Source organism: Lemur catta, chromosome 1 (genome assembly GCF_020740605.2).
Source record: "Lemur catta isolate mLemCat1 chromosome 1, mLemCat1.pri, whole genome shotgun sequence".
NCBI lineage: Eukaryota > Metazoa > Chordata > Mammalia > Primates > Lemuridae > Lemur > Lemur catta.
In genome coordinates, this window is record NC_059128.1 from 120,201,596 (window position 1) to 120,224,276 (window position 22,681).

General features: G+C 55.7%; 1 protein-coding gene across 3 annotated transcripts; it reads left to right on the forward strand.

Moving 5' to 3' along the window:
• Positions 1–4,826: 4,826 nt before the first annotated feature.
• PGLS (6-phosphogluconolactonase) lies at positions 4,827–11,752 on the forward strand. 3 transcript variants are annotated; one of them, XM_045553210.1, is made up of 5 exons: positions 4,827–5,162; positions 8,330–8,437; positions 8,740–8,934; positions 9,259–9,399; positions 11,497–11,752. In XM_045553210.1, the coding sequence occupies exons 1-5, from the start codon at positions 4,875–4,877 to the stop codon at positions 11,632–11,634; spliced, it is 870 nt and encodes a 289-aa protein (XP_045409166.1). In that variant the 5' UTR covers positions 4,827–4,874; the 3' UTR covers positions 11,635–11,752. The 3 variants fall into 3 exon arrangements, with proteins under 3 accessions (XP_045409166.1, XP_045409176.1, XP_045409184.1); XM_045553220.1 differs by having other exon boundaries at positions 8,782–8,934; XM_045553228.1 differs by having other exon boundaries at positions 8,833–8,934.
• Positions 11,753–22,681: the final 10,929 nt, after the last annotated feature.

Below are 22,681 nucleotides of genomic sequence, written 5' to 3' on the forward strand. Positions count from 1 at the left end.
CTCTCTCCCACCTTCCGGTGTCTGTCTCGCTCCCTCCCTGCCCCGTGTCCCTGTCTGGCCTCATCTCCCCCCCCTTTCTCCTCCATCCCACCTCCTCTCTCCCGCCAACAGCGGATCAAACGTTTCTTAGGAGCAGCATCCTCCGTGGGGCCCCGCTGCCTCAGAGCCTCCCTCCGCTGTGCCTTAAGGAGCCCCAGCCTGACCTCGACTGCGGCTTCCAGAGTCGGAGCCGGAGCCCCGACTGAACTCTAAGCAGGCCCTGCGGCCTCCGTGCTGAGGGGAGGAGCCGGGGGTCGTCTTCTGGTCTGCCTGGGTGTGTGGGGACATCAGCAAGTGGCCCCAGGTCAACTGGAAATGTCTCCCAGGCTGGGCCGATTGCCTTTTTTTTTTGCACTTCCCCATTCTTGGTGGGTTTCCCTGGCTCCACCTTTCTCTCTCGATGCCCTGGAAGCTTCCAGGATTGACTAGGACCCCTTGGAGTCGTCGCCACTGCTGGCCCCTGCCTCTCCTTGGAACTCCTGCTTGGGAGCCCTGAATGAGGCGGGGCTGGGTGGCTCTAGCAGACTACTTACTGTCCCTGGTGGAGGCCTCTTTGGTGTCCCCATCTAGCGTGACTGCTGGATGGACCCATGGGGAGTGGCAGTTGTGGGGTTGGGGGAGGTCTCCTGCCCAGGATGGCGTCTGTTATGGCCTTGGGTTCTAGTCCTCAGATGTCTCCACTGGCTGTGCTACTGATGGCTCGACAATCCTGCCAAGATGGCACAGACATACCGCATCGGCCTTGTGGTGGCTCCTCAAGACACCTTTGCCAGCCTTGCTGGGGCTGCCACCCAGGCCGCCCACCTGTCCCCCCTCAGCAGTACTGTCCGTCCTCTGGAACAGGCTGGCAGTGAGTGACCCGCGCTGTCTTAGTCGGACCTTTCCAAGCACTGAGGTTTTGATTCCTAATTGGTTTTAAGAAATAAACCTGCAGAGCTTCTAGCACCTGCTGGGAGCCCAGTCATTTATTGTCTGTCCCCATGTGGTACAGAACCCTTGCTGAGTTTCGGGAGGCAGGCCGGGCCCCCACCCCACCAGGAAGCAAAGGCTCCAGACCCGAGTCAGACGGGGGGCCAGCCCACCTGCAAGGCCAAGCCTTGGGAAAGAGCGTTAGTGTTCGCACCACCCTGCTGATGGGGAGGCGCCTCCCTGCAGCCCCTGGGGCCTCCCAGCCCCTGGGATGGCCCGCCTGCCTGTAGGTTCCTGCAGGTGCCACGGGACAGCCCAGACCAGAGGGTGCCCCTCCACGTATGGGTCAGCTGGTGCTCTGGGCAAGTTGCCAGGCCTGACCTGGAGGCCATCTGAGCCAGGATTTGAACCCAAGACACCCAGCTCTGGAGTCTATGCAGTAGTTCCCTCCTTATCTGCAGGGGATATATGCCAAGACCCCCAGTGGATGTCTGACACCAAGGATAGTATTAACACTTATATACACTGTGTTTTTGTACATCTGATAACTGAGATGGCTACTAAGTGGCTAATGGGCAGGTAGTGTAGACAACGTGGATACATTGGACAAAGGGATGATTCGTGTCCCTGGCAGGACGGAGGTGGATGGTGAGAGAGTTAGTTCATCATGCTACTCAGAACAGTACGCAACTTAAACTTGTGAATTGTTAGCTGGGCATGGTGGCTTGTGCCTGTAATCCCAGCATTTTGGGAAGCTGAGGCAGGAGGATCACTTGAGGCCAAGAGTTTGAGACCAGCCTGGGCAACATAGCAAGACCCCATCTTTACAAAAAATAGAAAAATTAGTCAGGTGTGGTAGCACCCGGCTGTAGTCCCAGCTACTCGGGAGGCTGAGGCAGGAGGATCGCTTGAGCCCAGGAGTTTGAGGTTGCAGTGAGCTGTGGTAATGCCACTGCACTCCAACCTCAGTGACAGAATGAGACCCTGTCTCAAAAAAAAAAAAAAAAAAATTCCCTCCAGGTTAGCAAGAAAATACTCCTGGTAGCTCTTCAGATCGAACTGTTAATTTTTTAACTTTTTTTTTTGAGAACTGGTTTTGTTTTGTTTTTGAGATAGAGTCTCACTTTGTTGCCCAGGCTAGAGTGCAGTGGCACAATCACAGCTCATTGCAACCTCAAACTCCTGGGCTCAAGTGATCCTCCTGCCTCGGCCTCCCGAGTAGCTGGGACTACAGGCAGGTGCTACCACGCTGGGGTAATTTGTCCATTTTTAGTAGAGACAGGGTCTCACTCTTGCTCAGGCTGGTCTCAAACTCCTGGCCTCAAGCGATCCGCCCGCCTCGGCCTCCCAGAGTACTAGGATCACAGGCGTGACCCGCCGTGCCTGGGCCTAACTTCAAAACATTTGTATGACTCCATCAAGAAACCCTGTCCGTATTAGTCACTCTCCATTTCCCCGTTTCCCCAGTCCCCGGCAGCCACCAGTCTGCTTTCTATCTTTGGATTGGCCTGTTCCGAGCATTTCATACAAATGGAGTCACACACTATGTGGCCTTTTGTGTCTGGCTTCTGTCACTCAGCATCATGTTTTTGAGGTTCATCCACATTGTAGCAGGTGTCAGAGCTTCATGCCTTTTTATGGCTGAGTACTACTCCATTGTAGGGACAGCTCATATTTTGTTTAACAATTCACCAGTTAATGTGCCCTTGAAACACAAACGTTTTAAAATTTGATGAAGTCCAATTTATCTACATGTCTTTTGTTGCTTGTGCCCTTGGTGTCATTGTCTAACCAAGGTCATAAAGATATATGTCTGTTTTCTTCTAAGAGTTTTTTGGTTTAAGCTCTTACATTTAGGTCTTTGATCCATTTTGAGTTGATTTTTGTATAAGGTGGGGCTCTGTATTAGTTTTCTGGTGCTGGTGTAACAAATTGTCACAGCCTTAGTGGCTTAAAATCACACTAATCTATTATCTTACAGTGATGAAGCTCAGAAGTCAGAAATTGATTTCACGAGGCTAAAATGAAGGTGTCTGCAGGGATGGATCCTTATGGAGAATCTAGGGCAGCAGTCTCTAACCTGGGCCTGGTACCTGGCTGTGGCCTGTTAGGAACCAGGCTGCACATGACTGCCTGAGCTCTGCCTCCCATCGCCTATCCCCATCCCCTGTCCGTGGAAGAATTGTCTTCCACGAATCTGGTCCCTGGTACCAAGAAGGTTGGGGGCTGCTGATCTAGGGGACAATCCATTCAGTTGCGGTTTCCAGCTTCTAGGAGCCGTCCACATTCCTTGGCACATGCCCCCTTCCTCCATCTTCAAAGGCAGCAGCAGCAGGTCAGGTCTTGTGCTACCAATTCCCTGGCTCTACGTCTTCTACTTCCTTCTTCCATTTATAAGGGCCCCTTTGATTACCTCGGGCCCAGCCAGACCATCTATTTTAATCACAGCTAATTAACAATCTAATTCCACTGGCAACCATAATTACCCTTTGCCACGGATCCTAATATACTCACAGATTCGGGAGATTAGGGCATGGGCATCTTTGGGCGGGGGGCTGTTCTGCCTACCACATGGGCCCAATTTCATTCTTTTACATGTGGCTATTCTGTTGTCCCAGCACTATTTGTTGAAAAGACATTTCTTTTCCTTTGGAATAGCCCTGGCTCTTTTGTGGAAGATCAGTTAATCATATTTATTTGGATTTATTTCTGCATTCTCAGTTCTAATCACTGATCTAGATGTCTATCCTTATGTCAATACCACACTGTCTTGATTACTATAGCTTTGTAGAAAGCTTGAAATCACAAAGTGTGAGTCCTCCAATTTTGTTCTTTTTCAAGATTGTTTTGGTTATTTGGGGGCCATCTGCAATTCCTTATGAATTTTTAGGACTAGCTTGTCAATTTCTACAAAAAGGATGGATAGAATTTTGATAGGGATTATGTTGCATCTGTAGGCCAGTTTGGGGACTATTACCATCTTAACGTTATATTTTCCAATCCACAAACGTGGGATGTCTTACCATTCATTTAGACCATCTTTTTCTTAGCAACGTTTTATAGTCTTGGACTTCTGTTAAATTTATCCCTAAGTATTTCTTTATGATGCTACGGTAAATGGAATAGTTTTCTTAATTTGCTTCTCATTTAAAGATGCACTACCTGTGTGATTCTCATTGCGCTTACTATGAGCAAGCGACAGAGAACAAAAATAGCAATAATTATGATAAAAAGTGAGAAATCAGGCCGGGCGTGGTGGCTCACGCCTGTAATCCTAGCACTCTGGGAGGCCGAGGCGGGTGGATCGCTCGAGGTCAGGAGTTCGAGACCAGCCTGAGCAAGAGCGAGACCCCGTCTCTACTAAAAATAGAAATTATATGGACAACTAAAAATATATATAGAAAAAATTAGCCAGGCATGGTGGCGCATGCCTGTAGTCCCAGCTACTCGGGAGGCTGAGGCAGGAGGATCGCTTAAGCCCAGGAGTTTGAGGTTGCTGTGAGCTAGGCTGACGCCACGGCACTCACTCTAGCCTGGGCAACAAAGCGAGACTCTCTCAAAAAAAAAAAAAAAAAAGTGAGAAATCTTCAAAACCCACCAAAATGCGCCCTCCTGAGGAAATCTTCCCGAAGCCCTTCCTGCCTCCACAATACCACGTTCCCTTCTTGCACTCCTCTCTCAGGCCCTCCCTGACACCACGAGGTTGAGCGTTCCAGCTCCGCCTGCCCCAGCCCAGGTAAGGGCTTGGCCTAGTAGGCAAAGAATCCATGGGTGGGGCAGGACCGACTGCCCGGCCCTATCGTGGCTTCACGTGTGGAACTGCGCATGTGCCAGAAGCGGCCGCCCATAGCCGGCAGGGCGGGCCTTCGCGCAGGCGCAGTAGCGGTCGTCGGCAGCGCTGTCTCCTCCCCGCCGCCGCCGTCGCCATGGCCGCGCCGGCCCCGGCCCTCATCTCGGTCTTTTCGAGCCCGCAGGAGTTGGGCGCGTCGCTAGCGCAATTGGTGGCTCAGCGGGCAGCGTGCTGCCTGGCGGGGGCCCGCGCCCGCTTCGCGCTCGGCCTGTCGGGCGGCAGCCTGGTCTCCATGCTAGCCCGCGAGCTGCCCGCCGCCGCCGCCCCAGCCGGGCCCGCCGGCCTCGCGCGCTGGACGCTGGGCTTCTGCGACGAGCGCCTCGTGCCCTTCGAGCACTCCGAGAGCACGTACGGCCTCTACCGGGTGAGAGCTACGGGGGCCGCCGGGGGTCAAGCCACCGGGGCCGCCGGCACCTCGACTACGGGGGCCGCTGGGGGTCAAGCCCCAGGGCCACGCCCACCTGCCAGACTTGGCCGCGCAGGGTCTCGCCCCGCCCCCTGCCTTTCTCCGGGCAGGGCGAGGGAGGGACTGCCCGGGGCCCTGAGGTCCCACCTGGGCAACACCACTCTGCACTTCTCCGTGGCTCCGCCGACGGGGCTTTGCACTTCCTCGTCGTGCTTTATCCGGTGACCAGGCAGAGGGAGCCGGGAGGTGAAACCGAGGGGCCCATTCAGCAGCCTCGCAGCAAGGGCGGTTAGGAGCGTGCAAGGGCCAGGCAGCAGGGATCTGCCGCGGAGCCTGGGCCTCAGTTTCCTCTTCTGGAACCTCAGTGGTCTCCCAGCAGCCTGCCACTCTGATGGTCCCTTTTGGCGTGGACCGGCAGAATCAGGGGACCGTCCTCGTTTTACAGACAAGGAAACTCAGGCTGGGAGGAGCCGGGGCCTGCCCTGGGGTGCCCTGACTGCACCTGAGTCAACTCTCAACTCGGCCCGGGGAGGGGTGGCAGCGGTGGACTTGGCCGCCAGGAGCCTCAGGCCACCTGAGCCTGGAAACGTCAAGGGCTCCTTGCCAGGGGATTCTGGGTATGTTGCCTTTTCTTTGCGTACAAGTTTGAGATGATGGTTTTTCTTTTGTTTTCTCATAATAGGGAAGGGTTACTGAGCGTTTTATATGCATCATCTCATGAACCCCCACCACAGCCTATGAGGCAGGGGCTGTTAGTACACCCATTTCACAGATGGGGAAACTGAGGCTAGAAGAGGCGTGCTTACCTGCTCAAGTCACCTAGTGACCAGACCAGGGGGCTGCACTTCTCCATTCCTGTGGGTTCTCCCAAGAGTTTCATTAAAAAGTGGGCTTTTGTTTTCTTTATTTGTATGGCTTTTTAAAACCTTTTTTTTTTTAATTAGGAAAACTGTACTTGCTCAAGTAACAAAACTCTAATAAAACAGTGAAAGAGAAAATTGCACGGATGTTGAAGGAGCGTCCTCAGTTTGTTGGGGCGGGCACAGTGGAGAACTAGGCAGTTCCTTCCCAGGGCGCGTAATGGGAGGATGGGCACTGACACGCAGGGAAACACGTTAGGAATATCCACTGGGGGAGTTAACATGATGCAGTGTGGAAAAAGGTGCCGTGAAATGATACAAAGTGCTGGGGAAGGGGCGGTGTGAGCATCCTTTGTCAAGGGAGGGTGGGGTCTGGGGCTCTGAGAAGGTGATGTTTGAGCTGAGACCTGGAACGCAACCAGGAGTTGGCCAGGGGTAAGCTGGAGCAAAAGGGCGCGGTGAAGGCAAAGGCTGTGGGGTAGGGAGGGACAGACGGGGCCCATGTTAGTTCCCTAGGGCTGTGCCACAAGGGGCCACAAGCTAGGTGGCTTAAAACTACAGGAATTGATTTTCTTACAGTTCTGGAGGCCAGAAGTCTGAGATCAAGGTGTCGGCAGGGCCATGCCCCCTCTGAAGACTCGAGGGGAGGGTCCCCTCTTGCTTCTTCCAGCTTGTGGTGGCTCCAGGAGTTCCTTGGCTTATGGCCACATCACTCCATTCTCTGCCTCTGTCTTCATGTGGCTTTCTCTGATCCTCTGTGTGTCCTCTTATCTTGTAAGGACACCGGTCATTGGATTTAGGGCTGCCCTAATCCAGTGTGACTTGTTTTTCACTAATTACATATGTAAAGACCCTATTTTTTTCTTTTCTTTCTTTTTTTTTTTTTTTGAGACAGAGTAACAGGGTCTTGCTCTGTCACTCGGGGTAGAGTGCAGTTGTGTCATCATAGCTCATTGCAACCTCAAACTCCTGGGCTCATGTGATCTTCCTGCCTCAGCCTCCCGAGTAGCTGGGACTACAGGCGTGTGCCACCATGCTCAGCTAAGTTTTCTATTTTTAGTAGAGATGGGGTCTCCCTCTTGCTTAGGCTGGTCTTTAACTCCTTCTGTCAAGCAATCCTCCTGCCTTGGCCTCCCGGAGTGCTAAGATTACAGGCATGACCTACCATGTCCAGCCAACAAAGACCCTGTTTCAAAATAAGGTCATGCACATTCTGAAGTTCTGGGTGGACATGAGTTTTGGGAGGACACATAAGTGGTTCCCTCTTTGAGGAGGGGCCCTTGTGTACGTTGGAGCAGAGACTGACTCTTCCCTTATTCACTTTCACCTTGGGTGCAAGCTTCGTGGGGGTGGGAGGGCTGGCTGGGGCCTCCTTCCTGCAGCTCCAATTCCAGGAACCTGCCCAACTGGCACCACTCCAGCCCTGGGCTCCCTGTGCCTGTGATCAGTCCAGAGGGAGCTCCCAGGAGAAGCCTGCGAGGGAGGCAGGGCAGGCAGGGGAGGGGCACATCTCAGTGGGACAGGGCCAGAGCCCTGCACTTGAAGGAGGCTTGACCCCAGCTGCTTTCGAGTTAAATATGTTGCCAGCTCTGCTGTCACCCACATGCCTGGGCACTTGCTGTGTGCAGGGCACAAGTGCTGGGTGTGGGCAGCCCTCCCCCTCTCTCCGCCCCCCACAGTGGGGGAGGTGCAGGCAGGGGTGGCTCCTCGGAGGGGGCGGCCTGAGGGATGAATAGGAGTTTCCCAGGCAGGGCGGGAAGGAAGGTGGGGGCAGGAAAGGTCAGCAGGGCTGCCTTTTTTCCTGAGGGCTGAGGGACCCTGGAGGCTTTGAAACAGGGCTGTGGTGTGGCCAGACAGGCGTAAGCTGTGTCCCGCCCCCCCCCCCCCCCCCCCCCGCAAACATGATGGGCTTCAAAGACCCCTGGTGTTTGGGCCACCTTTGCCCCTCTAGTGGCTCCAGGCATAGGAATCACTGTGATTCCGAACCACCCAGGAGGGCCACCCTCCTGCCCTAGGGACCCTGAGGGCAGCAGAGCTGCCAATTGCCCTTGAACCTCCTCTGCCATGAGAGGTGGCATCACACCGGGCTTGAGAACCCTGCGCCACTCACCAACTGAGGGGCCTTGAGCAAAGGCACCAGTCTCCCTGTGCTTCAGTCTCCACATCTGTAAGTGGGTATAATGACCCTACCGCCTGCAAGGTATGCTCAGCTGGGGGATCCAAGTGGTCACAGTACCGGTGGGGGTGTCCCTCTGTCTCCTGCAGATGCACCTGCTCTCCAGGCTGCCCATCCCAGACAGCCAGGTGATCACCATTGACCCCGAGCTGCCCGTGGAGGAGGCGGCTGAGGACTATGCCAAGAAGCTGAGACAGGTGAGTCCCAAGGAGAGGCCACAAGGGAGACCATGTCCATGAAGTGGCCATAGCCCCGGCAGTGGAGCAGCCTTGTGTAATTGTCACCAGCAGAAACTGCCCTGGGGGTGGTCGGTCCATGGACCCCTTGAGGAACCCATCCACACCCTGCACAAGGCCACTGCCCTGCCCTGGGGAGCCTGGAGGGCCTCTTAGACACTGTTGTCCATGTAGCAGGCCTGGGGACATCTTGGGGACAGTTGTATCCCTACACATGTGGTTTTGGCCACAGGCAAGGCTGAGCACTGTTTCCTGTGTTATAGCTGCTCATATTTTCTGAAAACTATCCCTGTGTGTCCTTTGAGGCCTCCCATCTACCTCGCAACCTCTCTCGACCTTCTTCTCCTCCTGCCAAGGCCTTCCAAGGGGACTCCATCCCGGTTTTCGACCTGCTGATCCTGGGAGTGGGCCCAGATGGCCACACCTGCTCACTCTTCCCAGACCACCCCCTTCTGCAGGTGAGCCTACCAATGTGAGGCACAGGTTTCACTCTTGTCCAAAGTCCAGTCCCTGGTGTCTGGAGCTTCTAGAGTGAGGGCCACCTGTGGGGTAGGGCACCTAGAGCCGGGTTTCATGTCAGCCACTACCAACATACATGCCTGCTGGACTCAACCCTTTGGAGCCTCAGGTCACCCATTTTAAAATGTAGGCCTTAAATCACCCACCAGAGAATTGTTATGATGGGATGGAGTGATGGCTGCACTGGGCCTGGTATGCATATGTGCTCAAGAACTAGAAGTGACGTTATACTTCTGTCTCCACCACTGGCCTTCCTCCCCCAGGAGCGAGAGAAAATTGTGGCCCCCATCAGTGACTCCCCAAAGCCACCTCCACAGCGTGTGACCCTCACACTACCTGTCCTGAATGCAGCCCGAGCTGTCATCTTTGTGGCAACTGGAGAAGGCAAGGCAGCTGTTCTAAAGGTAATAGCTGAGGGTTCCAATCCCAGGAAGGTCATGGGCATATGGGCCCCAGGGATAGAATATGGCCCCAGATACTGTTGTGCTGGAAACATCAGATCTAAAGATAATTCAGTAATTGTTGGGTCAAAGGGGAGATTGAAATTGAGATTTCAGGCTACATACAATTGAATGACTGTGAAATGAAATTGATGAAATGAGGCCAAAGCTGCACTCAGAGGTAAATTCATTGCATTAAAAATGCATTTTAAAAAATTAAATATGGAACTTTTGAAAGAAATAAAGCACTTTACTGCAGAATTAGAAAAAGAACAGTAATGTAAGTCTAAGAAAAATCAGTGGAAGGAATAACTGAAACTAAAATCAGACAATAATGAGTTGGTTAATATTTTTTAAAGTTTAGTTGAGTAGAGCCAAAAGATTGATAAACCCTTAACAAAGCCAATCAAGAGGGAAAAAAATCATGTAGCATTAAAGAAATAAAATGTACAGTTACACATAATATTTTGGGAAAATATAAAATTCATTATGGTATTAAAAATAAACTAAATCATTAAAAAGTTTTAATTCCCTTCATTGAAAAGACCAACTATAGAAGAAACTGAAAATATTTTAAAAATAAATAAATAATAATGCTTTCTTATAAACCACCGGGTCCACATGTCTTCATGGGGGTGGCTTAGTGCTGGGGTTTAGGGTACAGACTCTCTCGAGTCCAGTAGACCGGGCTTCCCTGCCAGGGATTCGGTGGCGTTGGGCAGCCACTTAACCCTCCAGACCTCAACTTTGCCATCTGCAAGGTGGGTTGGGAGAGCCCCTCCGCATAGATTCCCCAAGGGTTGGTTGAGGGGTTTCCAGCTTGGTGTCCCCTCATGCACAAAGCAACACATGCCATGGGAATTCAGGCAAGTGACTCAGCCTCCCATAGCCTCAGCTTCCCCATAAAATGAGGGTGAGAGCAAAGGCGACCCCAGAGGGCTGTCACTAGAAGTAAATGAGTTAACATACGTGGCATGATCCCAGCTCACTGCAACCTCAAGCTCCTGGGCTCAAGCGATCCTCCTGCCTCAGCCTCCTGAGTAGCTGGGACTGCAGGCATGTGCACTACCATGCCTGGTGAAAGCAGTATTTATAATTCCTGCTAATTATGAGGTCAAATCAGGGGTTGGTACCCCATAGCCCGCAGGCCACATCCTGCCGGCTAAGAATGATTCTTACCTTTTTAAGTGGTTGGGGAAAAAAGTCAAATGAAGAGCTGGATGCTGTGGCTCATACCTATAGTCCCAGCTACCCAGGAGGCTGAGGCAGAAGCATTGCTTGAGCCCAGGAGTTGGAGGCTGCAGTGAGCTGTGATGACACACTGCACTCCAGCCTGGACAACATTGTGAGATCCCATCTCAAAAAAAAAAAAATCAAATAATATTCTCTGTCCTATGAAAATTCTATGAAATTTAAATTTCAGTGTTCAGAAATAAAGTTTTATTGGAATATAGCCACACTCATTTGTATGGGTATTGTCCACAGCTGCTTTGGGCTGCCACAGCAGTGCTGAGTCGTTGCAACAGAGACTGGGTGCAGGGCTGAATATATTGACTGTGGTTTTTTGCAGAGAAGAGCTGCTGACCCCAGTATTAAACGAGTTACAGGCCAGGCGTGGTGGTTCACACCTGTGATCCCAGAGCTTTGGGAGGCTAAGGTGGGGGGATCAGTTAAGGCCAGGAGGCCAAAACCAACCTGAGCAACATAGCAAGACCCCATTTAAAAAAAAATTGTCCAGGAGTGGTGGCACACATCTGTAATCCCATCACTTTGGGAGGCTGAGGCAGGAGGATTGCTTGAAGCCAAGAGTTCGAGGTTACAGCGAGCTGTCATCGCACCATAGCATCTCAGCCTAGATGACAGAGTGAGCCCATGTCTCAAAATAAACAAACAGTGACATGATAGGAAGAAAGGGACCCTGTCCCTGCTGACTGAGGCCAGGAGAGCTAAGACGGGCATCAGTGCATTTTGAGGGTATGCTAGTCTTATCCGTGGGGGGCCCTGGGAGTCCTGAGGGTGCTGGGGTGCACGAGGCCTCACCCTCCTGCCCTCTGCCTGCAGCGCATTTTGCAGGACAAGGAAGCAAACCCGCTCCCGGCTGCCCTGGTCCAGCCCCACAGCGGGAGCCTCTGCTGGTTTCTGGACGAGGCGGCCGCCAGCCTCCTGACGGTGCCCTTCGAGAAGCACTCCACCCTGTAGCCGCCCGCTGGTTGAAGGCTGCTGCTGGGAGTGACCCGGCCTCCAGCCCTGCCCTGGGGGCTCGGCCTGTGGGCCACGGTTCTGGGCAACCTGGACATTAAAAGGTGTGTTGCTGGAAGTCCCCACTGTCTCATGGTCCTTGATGGCAGCGGGCCTGGGGTGGGGGGCACCCTGGCCGGGGTCTGACCCACAGCCCTGGTCTTAGTGGGGCAGAGTGGGCCTGCTCCCCTGGGGCGTGGGCACTGTGGGGGACTGTCCTAGGGTGGCTGAAGACAGCAGAAGCATATTGTGTCATACGCATGGTGTCAGAAGTCCAAAATCAAGGCAGCGTCAGAGTCAGTTCTCTCTGGGGGCTCCAAGGGAAAATCCGTCCCACGTCACTCCTGGCTTCTGGTGACCGCCAAGTCCTTGGTGTTGCTTGGCTTGTAGAGACACATCACTCCAGCCTCTGCTTCCGTCTTGACATAGCCTTCCCGCCCTCGTGTGCCTCTGTTTTCTTACAAAGGCACCTGTCGCCGGGTTCAGGATCACCCTAATCTCGTGGTGATTTTGTCTCATAACACCCGGAAGCAGTAACACCCACCAAGACCCTTGTTCCGAACAAGGTCACATTCTGAGATTCCAGGGTTAGGATGTGGACATACTGTTTTGCGGGGGCGCAGATCAAGCCACTCTGCGCCCACTCAGCTGAGTGCTGGCCTCACCCAGGACCAGCCTCGGCCGCGCATTCTGCACTGCAGGCCTGCTCGGAGCCTGGAGAACGCCAAGGGGCCTCCAGTCTCTGGTGGGCCGGGCTGTGGCATTTTCCCAGAGTGTGTCTGCTCGTGGCCCACCCTGCAGCTCTCTCCGCTCCAGGGACCGTGGGGAGGGAGGCTGGTGGGCGTGCAGGGGTTTGGTGTGGGGGCGTCCAGAGTTGGCACCAGGCAGGCAGGTTGCCGAGCAGGGAACTGAACCCCTGGTGCGGAGGCGGCTGTGCAAGTGGAGAAGGAAGCCGAAACCACAGAAAGTGAAGTTTCCTTCAACATCTTGTGTGGGTGGGTCACTCAGATGTGAGAGTGAGGAAGTGGGACAGGGCCTGACTAGAAGCAGGTTGACAAACAGCAGAGAGGAGCAGGAGGGGGCACCCAGCTGTGGGCTCGGGCAACGCCAGATGGCCATGCCCCCTGGAGCTGTGGGCAGAGGCTGGGGCAAGGGGCTACGACGGGAAGGGAAAGTTAGGAGATGGCCATGGGGACCCCACACGGGGGCCCTGCCTGGAGCATGTCACTGCCCCCTGTATCTCCCAAGAGTGGCAACTCTCCCTGCTGCAGACCAGACTGAGGGTGAAACGCACCCTCTCACAAGCCTCCAACCTCCCCCCAACATCAGCCCCTCACTTACCTCCAGCTGCCCATGCACTTTATGCTGTGCCTGGAACCCACCCAATATTCCCACCGCGGGGCCTTTGCACGTGCTGTGCCCACTGCCTGGTATTCCTTTTCCTCCAGCTTTTTGCATGATCTGGGCCCTCACTTCCTTTTAGGTCTTGGTGCAACATCACTCTTGTGACTCCTCCCCGCCCCTTGACATTTTCTGTCACTCCTGCTCCATTTTTCTCCCTTAGCCTTATAATTAAACAAAACATGGAGGTTTAGCTCTTTCTTAGCTTAAACAAAATGGAAGTTTAGCTCTTTCTCTGGAGATAGGTCACCCAGGGCTGGTGGAGCAATGGTGTGAACTCTTTGGGGACCCCAGCTTCTTCTACATTGTTGCTATGCCATTGGCATCACATGGAGGGGGCGGGGGGGGGGGGGGGTCCACCTCATGGTCCAAGGTGGCTGCCTGTGCTCCAGCCATGGCATCCACATTCCAGCCACTGGAGGAGGAAGAGGAGAAGGAGATTTGTACCAAGAAAACATCCCAGGATTCACTCAAGACACTTCGGATCACATCTGCAGGGCCATACTATATTTCACAGCCCCACGTAACAGCAAGGAAGACTGGAAAATTCAGTATTGACTGGACAGCCATGGCCCTGCTGTAATCTGGGATTCCACTACTGAAGCCACCAGGAGCACTGGGTATTGTGGAGGCACGTTTTCTTTGTGCACTGATGACCTGCCCGCTCTTGGGGGCTCCCGGGAAGTCTTGCTGCCTGGGGAGCCACAGTCTGGGATTTCCTTCCTCCAGCCGGGAGCCCTGCCACCCAGTGTCCCTGAAAAGTCTTCAGGGCCCCAGCCCACTCCCTAAGTCAAACCGGATCCCACACTCGCTGCTCAGCACTCCGCACATCAGAAGCCCATGATGGCTGCATTCAGTCAGCTTGGAGGGCAGACCCATCCCTCCCTCCCTTCGTTCGTTCATTCATTTATCCATTCAGCAAACACTGAGGCCTGCTCTGTGCCAGGCACAAAACAGTTGAAGGGGTGGGGACACCTGACTAACCAGACCCAGTCCAGTGCTGGGACACAAAGGACATGCCCCACCAGTCTAGGGGTGCACGGTCCGCTCTCCAAGAAGCTGGTGACCCAAGCCAAGGTTCAGGGGATGAGGCCTGGGTGACTGGGTACAGGAAGCAGTAGGGGCCTTTCAGGCGTCAGGGGACCATGGGGACCCAGGGAGCTGCAGGCGGCTGAGTGGGGCCCAAGGGCTCGAGGAGAGATGAAGCCGGGGCCCCTGTGCTGTGATCTGGGGCGGAGGTGGAGAGCTCGGAGTCAGGACTGAGGGGGATTGGAGGCTGGAGATGGGGACTGGGCCCTGGAAAAGAAGTGCCTTCGAGAGACACTCAAAAAGCTAAATTGAGAGCGGGGCATGGTGGCGGCACCTGTAGTCCCAGCCATTGGGGAGGCTGAGGGGGGAGGATCATTTGAGGCCAGGAGTTTGAGATCACCATGGGCGACATAGTGAGACCCCCGTATCTTAAAAAAAAAAAAAAAAAAAAACAGAAAAGGGAAACAGAGCCCGGGTGATGGGTTGGTGGGGGTGGGGAGAGTGTTGAGGGGCCCAAGGAAGGAATCAAGGATGAAGATCCAGTGTCCCCCCCAGGTCTCTGCTCCCCCCTCCTCTGAGACCCCAGCACCAGCTCTTCCTGCCCGGGCACTGGCCCCAGGGACAGTCTGGGAGTGTCTGCCCAGCTCTGGCTCCCCGGCCTGGGAGTTCCCGAGCACTGGGCCAGGGCTGGATCCTCTAGGGTAGGCACCACCCGGCACAGGGTAGGCACAGCGTGTGGGGGGTGGCGCACGAAATTAGACACCCCATCACTGCACCCATCTTTCCCTGCCCCCACACAGAACTGCTGGCCAGTCCTGCCAGATGTCTGCCCTGCATCCCTCCTCCAAGGCGGGCTAGGACTTTTTCTCTCACACAGCCCCAACATCCCCCGGGGGCTGCCCCAGTGGCCCCTACAGAAACCACCAGCTCTGGGCAGGCTGGCCCCGGGGGAGCGGGGAGGACGCAGGTGCAGCCAGGGGCGGGGCATCCAGGGCCCTCGCCGCCGCCCTGCTCTCTGTGCCCCGGAGCCCAGGACCCCCGGGAGAGGCGGCAGCATGGGTGGGCGGCCCTCCAGCCCCCTGAACAAGCAAGCAGCAGCAGCAGTGCCTAAGGTGTGAGCGGCGAGGGTGGGGACCGTGTGGGAGTCCGGGTGGGCACTGCAGCTGGGCTCAGGGCTTGAGCTGTGGATCACGCAGGACACCCTATTCATGTAAATTCCATATCAACAGTGAATCACTTTCGTAAGTATGTCCCAAATTTCGCATAGGGTGTATGCGATACTGGTGTATTTTTATTTGATAAGTCTGGTAGCCCTATTCAAGGCAGGGGTTCAGGGCTGGGGGAGCATGGGGCCAGGTGTGGGGTGTCCCAGGCCCAGCCAGGCCCCCACAAAGGTCCTCATGGGCAGGGAAAAACTAGCTGGCCCCGTGGCAGGGACGCTGGGGACCAAGGTTCAGTTCCCAATTGAGACTAAGAGAGGCGAGATTTAGTGTCACTTGAGTCCCTCTGTCCCCCTCATATGCAGGTTTAGCACCTACTGTGTGCTGGGTGCTAGAAACACTGTGGGATTGGTACCAGTCCTGCCGTGGCAGGCTCACAACCTAGACCAGGAAAGCAGATCAAGTTATTGTCACACAAATGGCAGTTGGATTGGGAGTGATGGGGAGAGCAGGGATGGGTGAGATCCTGAACTCCTTCCACCTTGTGGCTCGTGTGCCTTCTGTGCCCAAGTTCACCTCATGGCACAGAATGGCTGCTGGAATTCCAGCCATCGGGTCTGCATTCCAAGCAGCAGGAAGGAAGAATGTTTTGTATACAGTCAAGTGCACACATCTCAGGGGAACAGCTTGAAGAACTTTGACACTCGTGTGACTACCTCCTAGGTCAGGATGCAGAACACTTCCATCACCTGGAAAGTGCCTTTGTGCTGAGGTGGGACTTTTAAAAGTTTTTGAAAATCTCCCCAGGTAAAGAAAGGTCACGAGCAACCTGCCAGGCGCGATGGGACTGTTTGTTATCTGGATTGTGGTGACGGTTGCGTGGCTGTGTCATTGCATCAAAGCTCATGAAACTGTTCGCTTTATACAACATATCAGCTCTAAACGAAGCCCCAGTCGCTTAACTGTCCCTCCACATGTGGGAGGGAACACAGCACGAAGGGCTAAGGGTGAATGAAATTGGGGCATGAGGACAGGAGCCCGCGGGTGGCTTCCTTGTCTGTTGTGCCCTCCCCAGGGAGACAGGCTGTGAAGCCCATTCATTAGGGTGCTCCGCGGTGCCCTTGTCCTGCAGGCCAGGCGGACACCCTGCTGAGGGACTTCCTGCTCTGCTACCGTGGGCGGCTGGCAGCCTCTGTCCTGCAGCAGGTCTCCCAAGAGCTGGGTCCCCAGGAGCCCGCCGGATGCCAGCTGCTACGGAGCAAGGTGGGTGCCTCAGGGCGGGACTGAGTGTGAAGGGCTGGGGGGCGGCGTTTGGTGGGGAGCCCTCCCCAGGCCGGGCTTCTGACCTCGGGCCCTTGCCCTTGCCCTGGGGCGACTTCAAATATTAATTCTTTGAATAAACATTCCCTGAGCATCTAATTTGTGCCACATCCCAGGCAGGGCGTTGAGGACTCAGCAGCAACGGAGACAGATCCCACTCTGGCCTCTGGGGTTCGCAGTTAGGTGGGAGATAGAAGACCCCAAGCGAGTTCACGCTACAGGATGACTTCTGGCGTGCCCTAGGGAGAAAGTGTCACAGTACAGCACAAAATCAGCACAGCTGCCATGGGCCAAGAGACCGGCCACAGCTTAGCCGAGCCCTTTCCTTCAGGGTCACTCGCAGGCTGCAGTCATGATGTGGGCCAGGGTTGGGGGTCTCACCAGAGGCTGAAATGGGGAAGGGAGACGCTTCCACCTAAAATGGGAATGACAAGAGCGTCCGTCCCCCAGGGCTTCGGGGAGGATGAAATTAGTAAATCCATAGTGCAGCAAGTAAGTGCACACAGTGGTTATGCTTGATACAGGATAGTAACCCTGACACCTATGGGTCCCTCTTCTTGCAGAAGCTGCCCCGAGTCTGCGAGCACCGAGGACCCTTGACCCAGCTGCAGGAACACCCACCCCGGTGGCAGACAATCTTCTGCGTTCTGCGTGGGGACGGGTGCCTGGAGTGGTTCAGCCACAAGGAGGTGGGTGGGTGGCCCGCATCCCTCTGCCTTGGGGCCCCTCCATCCCGTCCCATCCCCCAGAGTGGCTTTGGGGTCCAGCTCCCATCACAGCCCCCGCATCTCTCACCCAGTACGAATCAAGGACACCTATGTGCTTGGCCCGGGGTGGGCGACCAACTTGTCCCATTCCCCTGCTGTGCCAGGTGAGTAAACTGAGACCCAGGCCAGGGATAGGACTGTGGTCAGACTCATGGTCACTATCGGAGCTGCATTTTAAACCTCCTGCGGTCTTTGCAAGTCACACCTGGGGCCACTCTGCTTCCCAGTGGGGGAGCTTGGGGAGCTCACTCCCTCCCTGGAACTCAGTTGCCACCTCTGTGAAATGGGTTGATGGTACTCCACGCTGTGTAGGGCTTTGAGGAGTCCATGGGTTGATCCTCGGGCAGCACCTGGGACCAGCTCGGCACACAGTGAGCCGGGGGTGCTGGGCACTGTGACCATGGGGGAGGAAGGAAGGAAAGGGGGAGAGAGAAGGGAGGAGAGAAGAAGGTAGGGGGAGAAAGAGGGGTGGATGGAGGGAGGGGGAGAAGAAAGGAAGGGAGGGAAAGGAGGGGCGGCTAAGCTGAAATCTTCCCTTGACCCTACAGTTGGGGCATGAAATCCAGTCTAGACCTGTTCCAGGTCAGTTCTTTGGGTGTCTTTTGTAGGAATATGAGCGTGGGGGTCGTCCTCTCAGCTCCACCGTCCTGACGGGCTACACGCTGCTGACTTCCCAGCGAGCATATCTCTGCCTTCTGGATGCCCTCTGCCCAGGCTCCTCTGCTGAGGCCCCTGAGGCCCTAAGAGCAGGTTTCTCCACCTCATCCCTGTTGACATTTGGGGCCAAATCATTCTTTGCAGCGGGGGCCTGTCTTGTCCATTGCAGGACGTTGAGCAGCGTCCCTCACCTCCAGCCACTCGGTGCCAGTATCACCCCCCACCCCAGGGGTGACAACCAAACATGTTGTCAGAATTGCAGCATGGCCCCAGGGTGAGCACCTCTGTGCTGGAGAGAAAAAACCCACTCTCACCAAGGTGAGAGGGACAGTTATGTCAAGAGGCCAGAATCAAAATGGCAGAGAGTAAAAACGATAAAACCTGGTGTCAGCGTGCATGTGGGGAGATGGCACTGACAGGAGGGGAAACGACACAGACTTGGCTGCAGGGTGCATGGTCCGTGCAGAGCTCGTTCTCTCTCTCCCCTCCTCCCCCTTCCATCCCTCCCCCCTTCTCTCTCCCTCTCTCTCTTTTACCGTAACACAGTGCAGAGAAAGGGTTCAGGTAAGGAGCAAAACTTCCGGGCAGGAGCCTGACAAATGCTCACCACGGGGCCTGCGTTATCTCACGAGGCTGCCCAGCACAGATGAGGCCCCGTCACTAATTACTCCGTTTCACAGGTGAGGACATTTCACACAGTTCACGAAGGGCAGAGCCAGAACTGCGCCCTCTCCTTCACCACGGAGCTCTCCTGCTGCCAAATGGTGCAGAAATGTATTAATAGCGACAAGGATGGTCTGCCGAAGCATAGATGAAGTTCAAAATATCAGAATCGGCCGGGCGCGGTGGCTCACGCCTGTAATCCTAGCACTCTGGGAGGCCGAGGCGGGTGGATTGGTCGAGGTCAGGGGTTCAAGACCAGCCTGAGCAAGAGCGAGACCCCGTCTCTACTAAAAACAGAAAGAAATTATCTGGCCAACTAAAAAATATATATAGAAAAAAAAAATTAGCCGAGCATGGTGGCGCATGCCTGTAGTCCCAGCTACACGGAAGGCTGAGGCAGGAGGATCGCTTAAGCCCAGGAGTTTGAGGTTGCTGTGAGCTAGGCTGACGCCACGGCACTCACTCTAGCCCGGGCAACAAAGCGAGACTCTGTCTCCAAAAAAAAAAAAAAAAAAAATCAGAATCCACCCAAATGCCCATCCTTTGAGCGTTGATTAAATAAATTGTGGCCAGCCCAGCCCTTAGAAAGGAAAAACTGCAGCCGCTGCAGGTGTCCCAGATGTATTGAGGTGGGAAACGGCCAGTTACAGACCAGAAAACCCCATCTCATTACAAAAATGCACCCCATGCAATTCTGTGCAGATTTAAAATCTGGAGTAATGTCCCCTAAACTGTTCACAGTTATCATTGTCCCTGGCGGCTGCAGTGGGAGGCCCAGGGTGACCAGGAGGCTCCACCTTCTGGCTTATGCGGTTTTACCATCCACTGTGTCTGTCACTCTGGAAATCAGAACAAAACACTGAGGATTTAACAGACCCCCCAATAAATTAATCAAAATCAAATTCAATTGTTTTGTCTTCCCAACAGTTCTAGGTCATAAATACCACAACTAAGCCTGTTTTATTGGCAGGGAAACCAGGGCTCAGAGGGCTGAAAACATGGGCCTGGTCATAGAACTAGAAAGTAGTTTGGTCACGTTCGAGCCTGGGCCTGGCTGAGTCCAGAGCCCCACAGCCAGCAGGGGTCAGACCCCAGCCCAATGTGGACACGACACGTCGGTGGTGGCTGCCAGAAGCGCTATGCTGGGGAGGATGCTGAGGCTGGGAAACAATGCTGGGATGGATTGGTGATGTCTGCCCTGGGCACACAAGGGAGGAAAGTAGCCCTGCCTTCGCCTGGACTGTGCCCAGCCCAGAGCTGTCGGAACAAGGACGGTGGCAACTCTAATGGTGTGGCCACGCTTACTGAGCAGCTGTCCATGCCAGGGGCTGCTGTGCACATTTCACGGGTATTTTCTTGTAGCGAATGAGCACATAGAAAATGCAACCTCCCCTGTCTGCTTTTAGAGGAACATACGCAGGAAGATTCTGACTCCCTCTTGGAAGTGCCTGTGAGCTTCCCCCTGTTCCTGCAGCATCCGTTTCGTCTCGTTGGCACCTCTGCTTCTCTGCCACCACCAGGGAGGCACAGCGTGCCTGGAGACTGGCCCTGCAGGGTGGCATCCGGCTTCGGGGCACAGGTGGGTGTCAGGAAGTGTTAGGCAGTGGTGGAGCTTGGGGTCTGGGGTCACATGGCTCTGACCCTGCTGGCTGTGGGAGCTCTCCAAGTCTCAGTTTCCTTATCCATAAAATGGGCTGTTGGGGGAGACAGAGGAGACACCAGGCAGTTATGAGTGACCGGGGCTGTAACAGGGAGGCCCTGTGGGAGCTTAGCCTGGGGGTGGTCAGAATGGGCTTCCTAGAGGGGAAGCTGGGTTCTGAAAAAGATGAGGGGCCACCCAGGTGAAGAAGGGGAACAGGACTGACACAGTTGGGCAGGTTGTTGACTGCACAAATATACCCAACTGAAGGGGCAGCTTGGAGCTGCTGGTCACGGGACTGTAGTTGCCAATAGAGGGTTCCTTTTCCTAAGTCCCTAAGTCAAATAAAGGTGCCTTACGGGCTGGTGGTGCTCCTGAGGCAGTGTGTTCCCTGCGGAGGGCACTGTTTGTGCGAAGTAGCAGAGGTGGGTGAGACTTGGGTGTTTGGGGACCTGGTGAGGCTGAGGGCTTCCTCCCGGGGCCATGAGGAGCCAGGCAGGGGAGAGGCTTGGGAGCACTGAGGAGCCGCCCCTCGCAGTCCTGCAGCGAAGCCAGGCCCCCGCCACCTGGGCCTTCCTGGACCCCGTCCGACTCTACCGGCAGCATCAAGGCCACTTCGGCGACGACGACGTGACCCTGGGCTCGGACGCTGAGGTCAGTACCCCGCCAGGCCGCACCGGGACCCCAGGGCCTCTGGTGGCCGGCGTGGTGCCAATGCCCGATCCCCGCAGTTGCTGGCCGCGGTGCTAATGCGGGAGCTGCTGCCGGCGCTGCGGGCCCAGACCCCGCCGAGCCTGCGAGGAGCCGGCCGCGCGCGCGCCTGGGCCTGGACCGAGGTACCTGGCGTGCGAGCGGGGCCCGGGCTGACCCGGGCGCTCAGGTTTCCCAGTGCCGCGGCCGTCGCCTAAATCCCCTTCTGGTCTCTGCGTCTCTCTGTCCCCTCCCCTCACTCCTGTCCTGCGTGGGCCCCCGGCCGGTGTGCGCAGCTCCTGGACGCCGTCCACACAGTCGTCCTGGCCAGGGTCTCCGCGGGGCTCCGCTCCTTCCAGCCCGAAAAGGACGAGCTGCTCGAGTCGCTGGAGAGGACGATCCGCCCGGACGTGGACCACACGCTGCAGCTGCGAGCGCGGGTGGCTGGGCGGCTGCGGAGTGAGACCGGGGACTGGGCCTGGAGCAAGGGGCGGGGCCTGGAGCTAGCGGCGGGGCCTGGAGCAAGGGGCGGGGCGTGCTAGCAAAGAGTGGGCGGGTCTAAATGAAACGTGGGCGTGTCCTGGGGAGGAGATCGGGCCTGGACAGGGAGAGGCAGGGCCAAGGGGCTTTGGGGATGGGAGGGAACAGGGTGAGAGTGCCGGACGGGACTAGAGTCGGTCCGAGGACCGGAGGTCCTGTGCTGGGGAAAAGACAGGGGGCCTGAGGGCGTGGCTGGGCGTGGCCTAAATGGGGAGTGGGCGGGGCCTGGAGGCCGAGGCTCACGGGGCGAGGCCAGGTGAGCCAGAGGCCTGGGAAGAAGGCGGGCGGGGAGGGCAGGGGTGACACTGGGTCAGGAGAGGGGTGGGGGAAAGGCGGAAACACTGGCAGGGGCGTGCCAAGGTGGCCCCATCTCAGCTCAGTGACAGAGACGCGGGTTCGAATCCCGGCTCTGCCTCCTTCCCCGGCGTGCGTGTTTGGGCAGATCCCAGCCTCTCAGAGCCTCAGTTTCCTCCCCAATAAAACGGGATAGAAGAGGGTGCTCAGAGTCGGTGCTTCCCGCCCACCTTGCCCTACCGACCTCGGGGTCCCCTGGACCAAAAGAGAAACACACGCCCCACCCCACCCCCACCTGAGAGACCGCAGGCCCATGTCTCCCGTTGCCAGCGGATGTCCAGGGCCTGCTGGAGTCATGCCTGCGCATGACGCGCAGCTGCCCCGAGTCACGCGGATGCTGCTGAGCACTGTGGAGGCCACGATCGAAGCGGTGCGGACCCTCCTAGCTCAGGGCATGGACCGCCTATGTCGTCATCTGCGCCAGAACCCCTCGGGCGCGCGGCTGCGAAAGGAGGTGAGCTCCGGTGGGTAGGGGCTCATCGGGCCACCTGGGAATGTGTTCACTGTACAGAAGAGTTGCATGGACCTTGCCACTTTCCTGTTTGAAAACACTCTTTGAATTTGTTCTGGACTGCTTTTTATTTATTGTGGACCACGGTGAATTCCCCATCATCACCACACTATGGTCCTTAGGGTGCCGTTAAAATGTGGTGGAGGGGGGAAAGGAGTCAGATGACAAGAGTGGCACTTTACCACAGTCAGTGTGGGGTCATGTTTCACCCAAAGTCCTCTTCCTCCCCTTCCCCTGTTGGGCAATAGCCCATCCTGTCCCTTGAGCCAGAGAACTC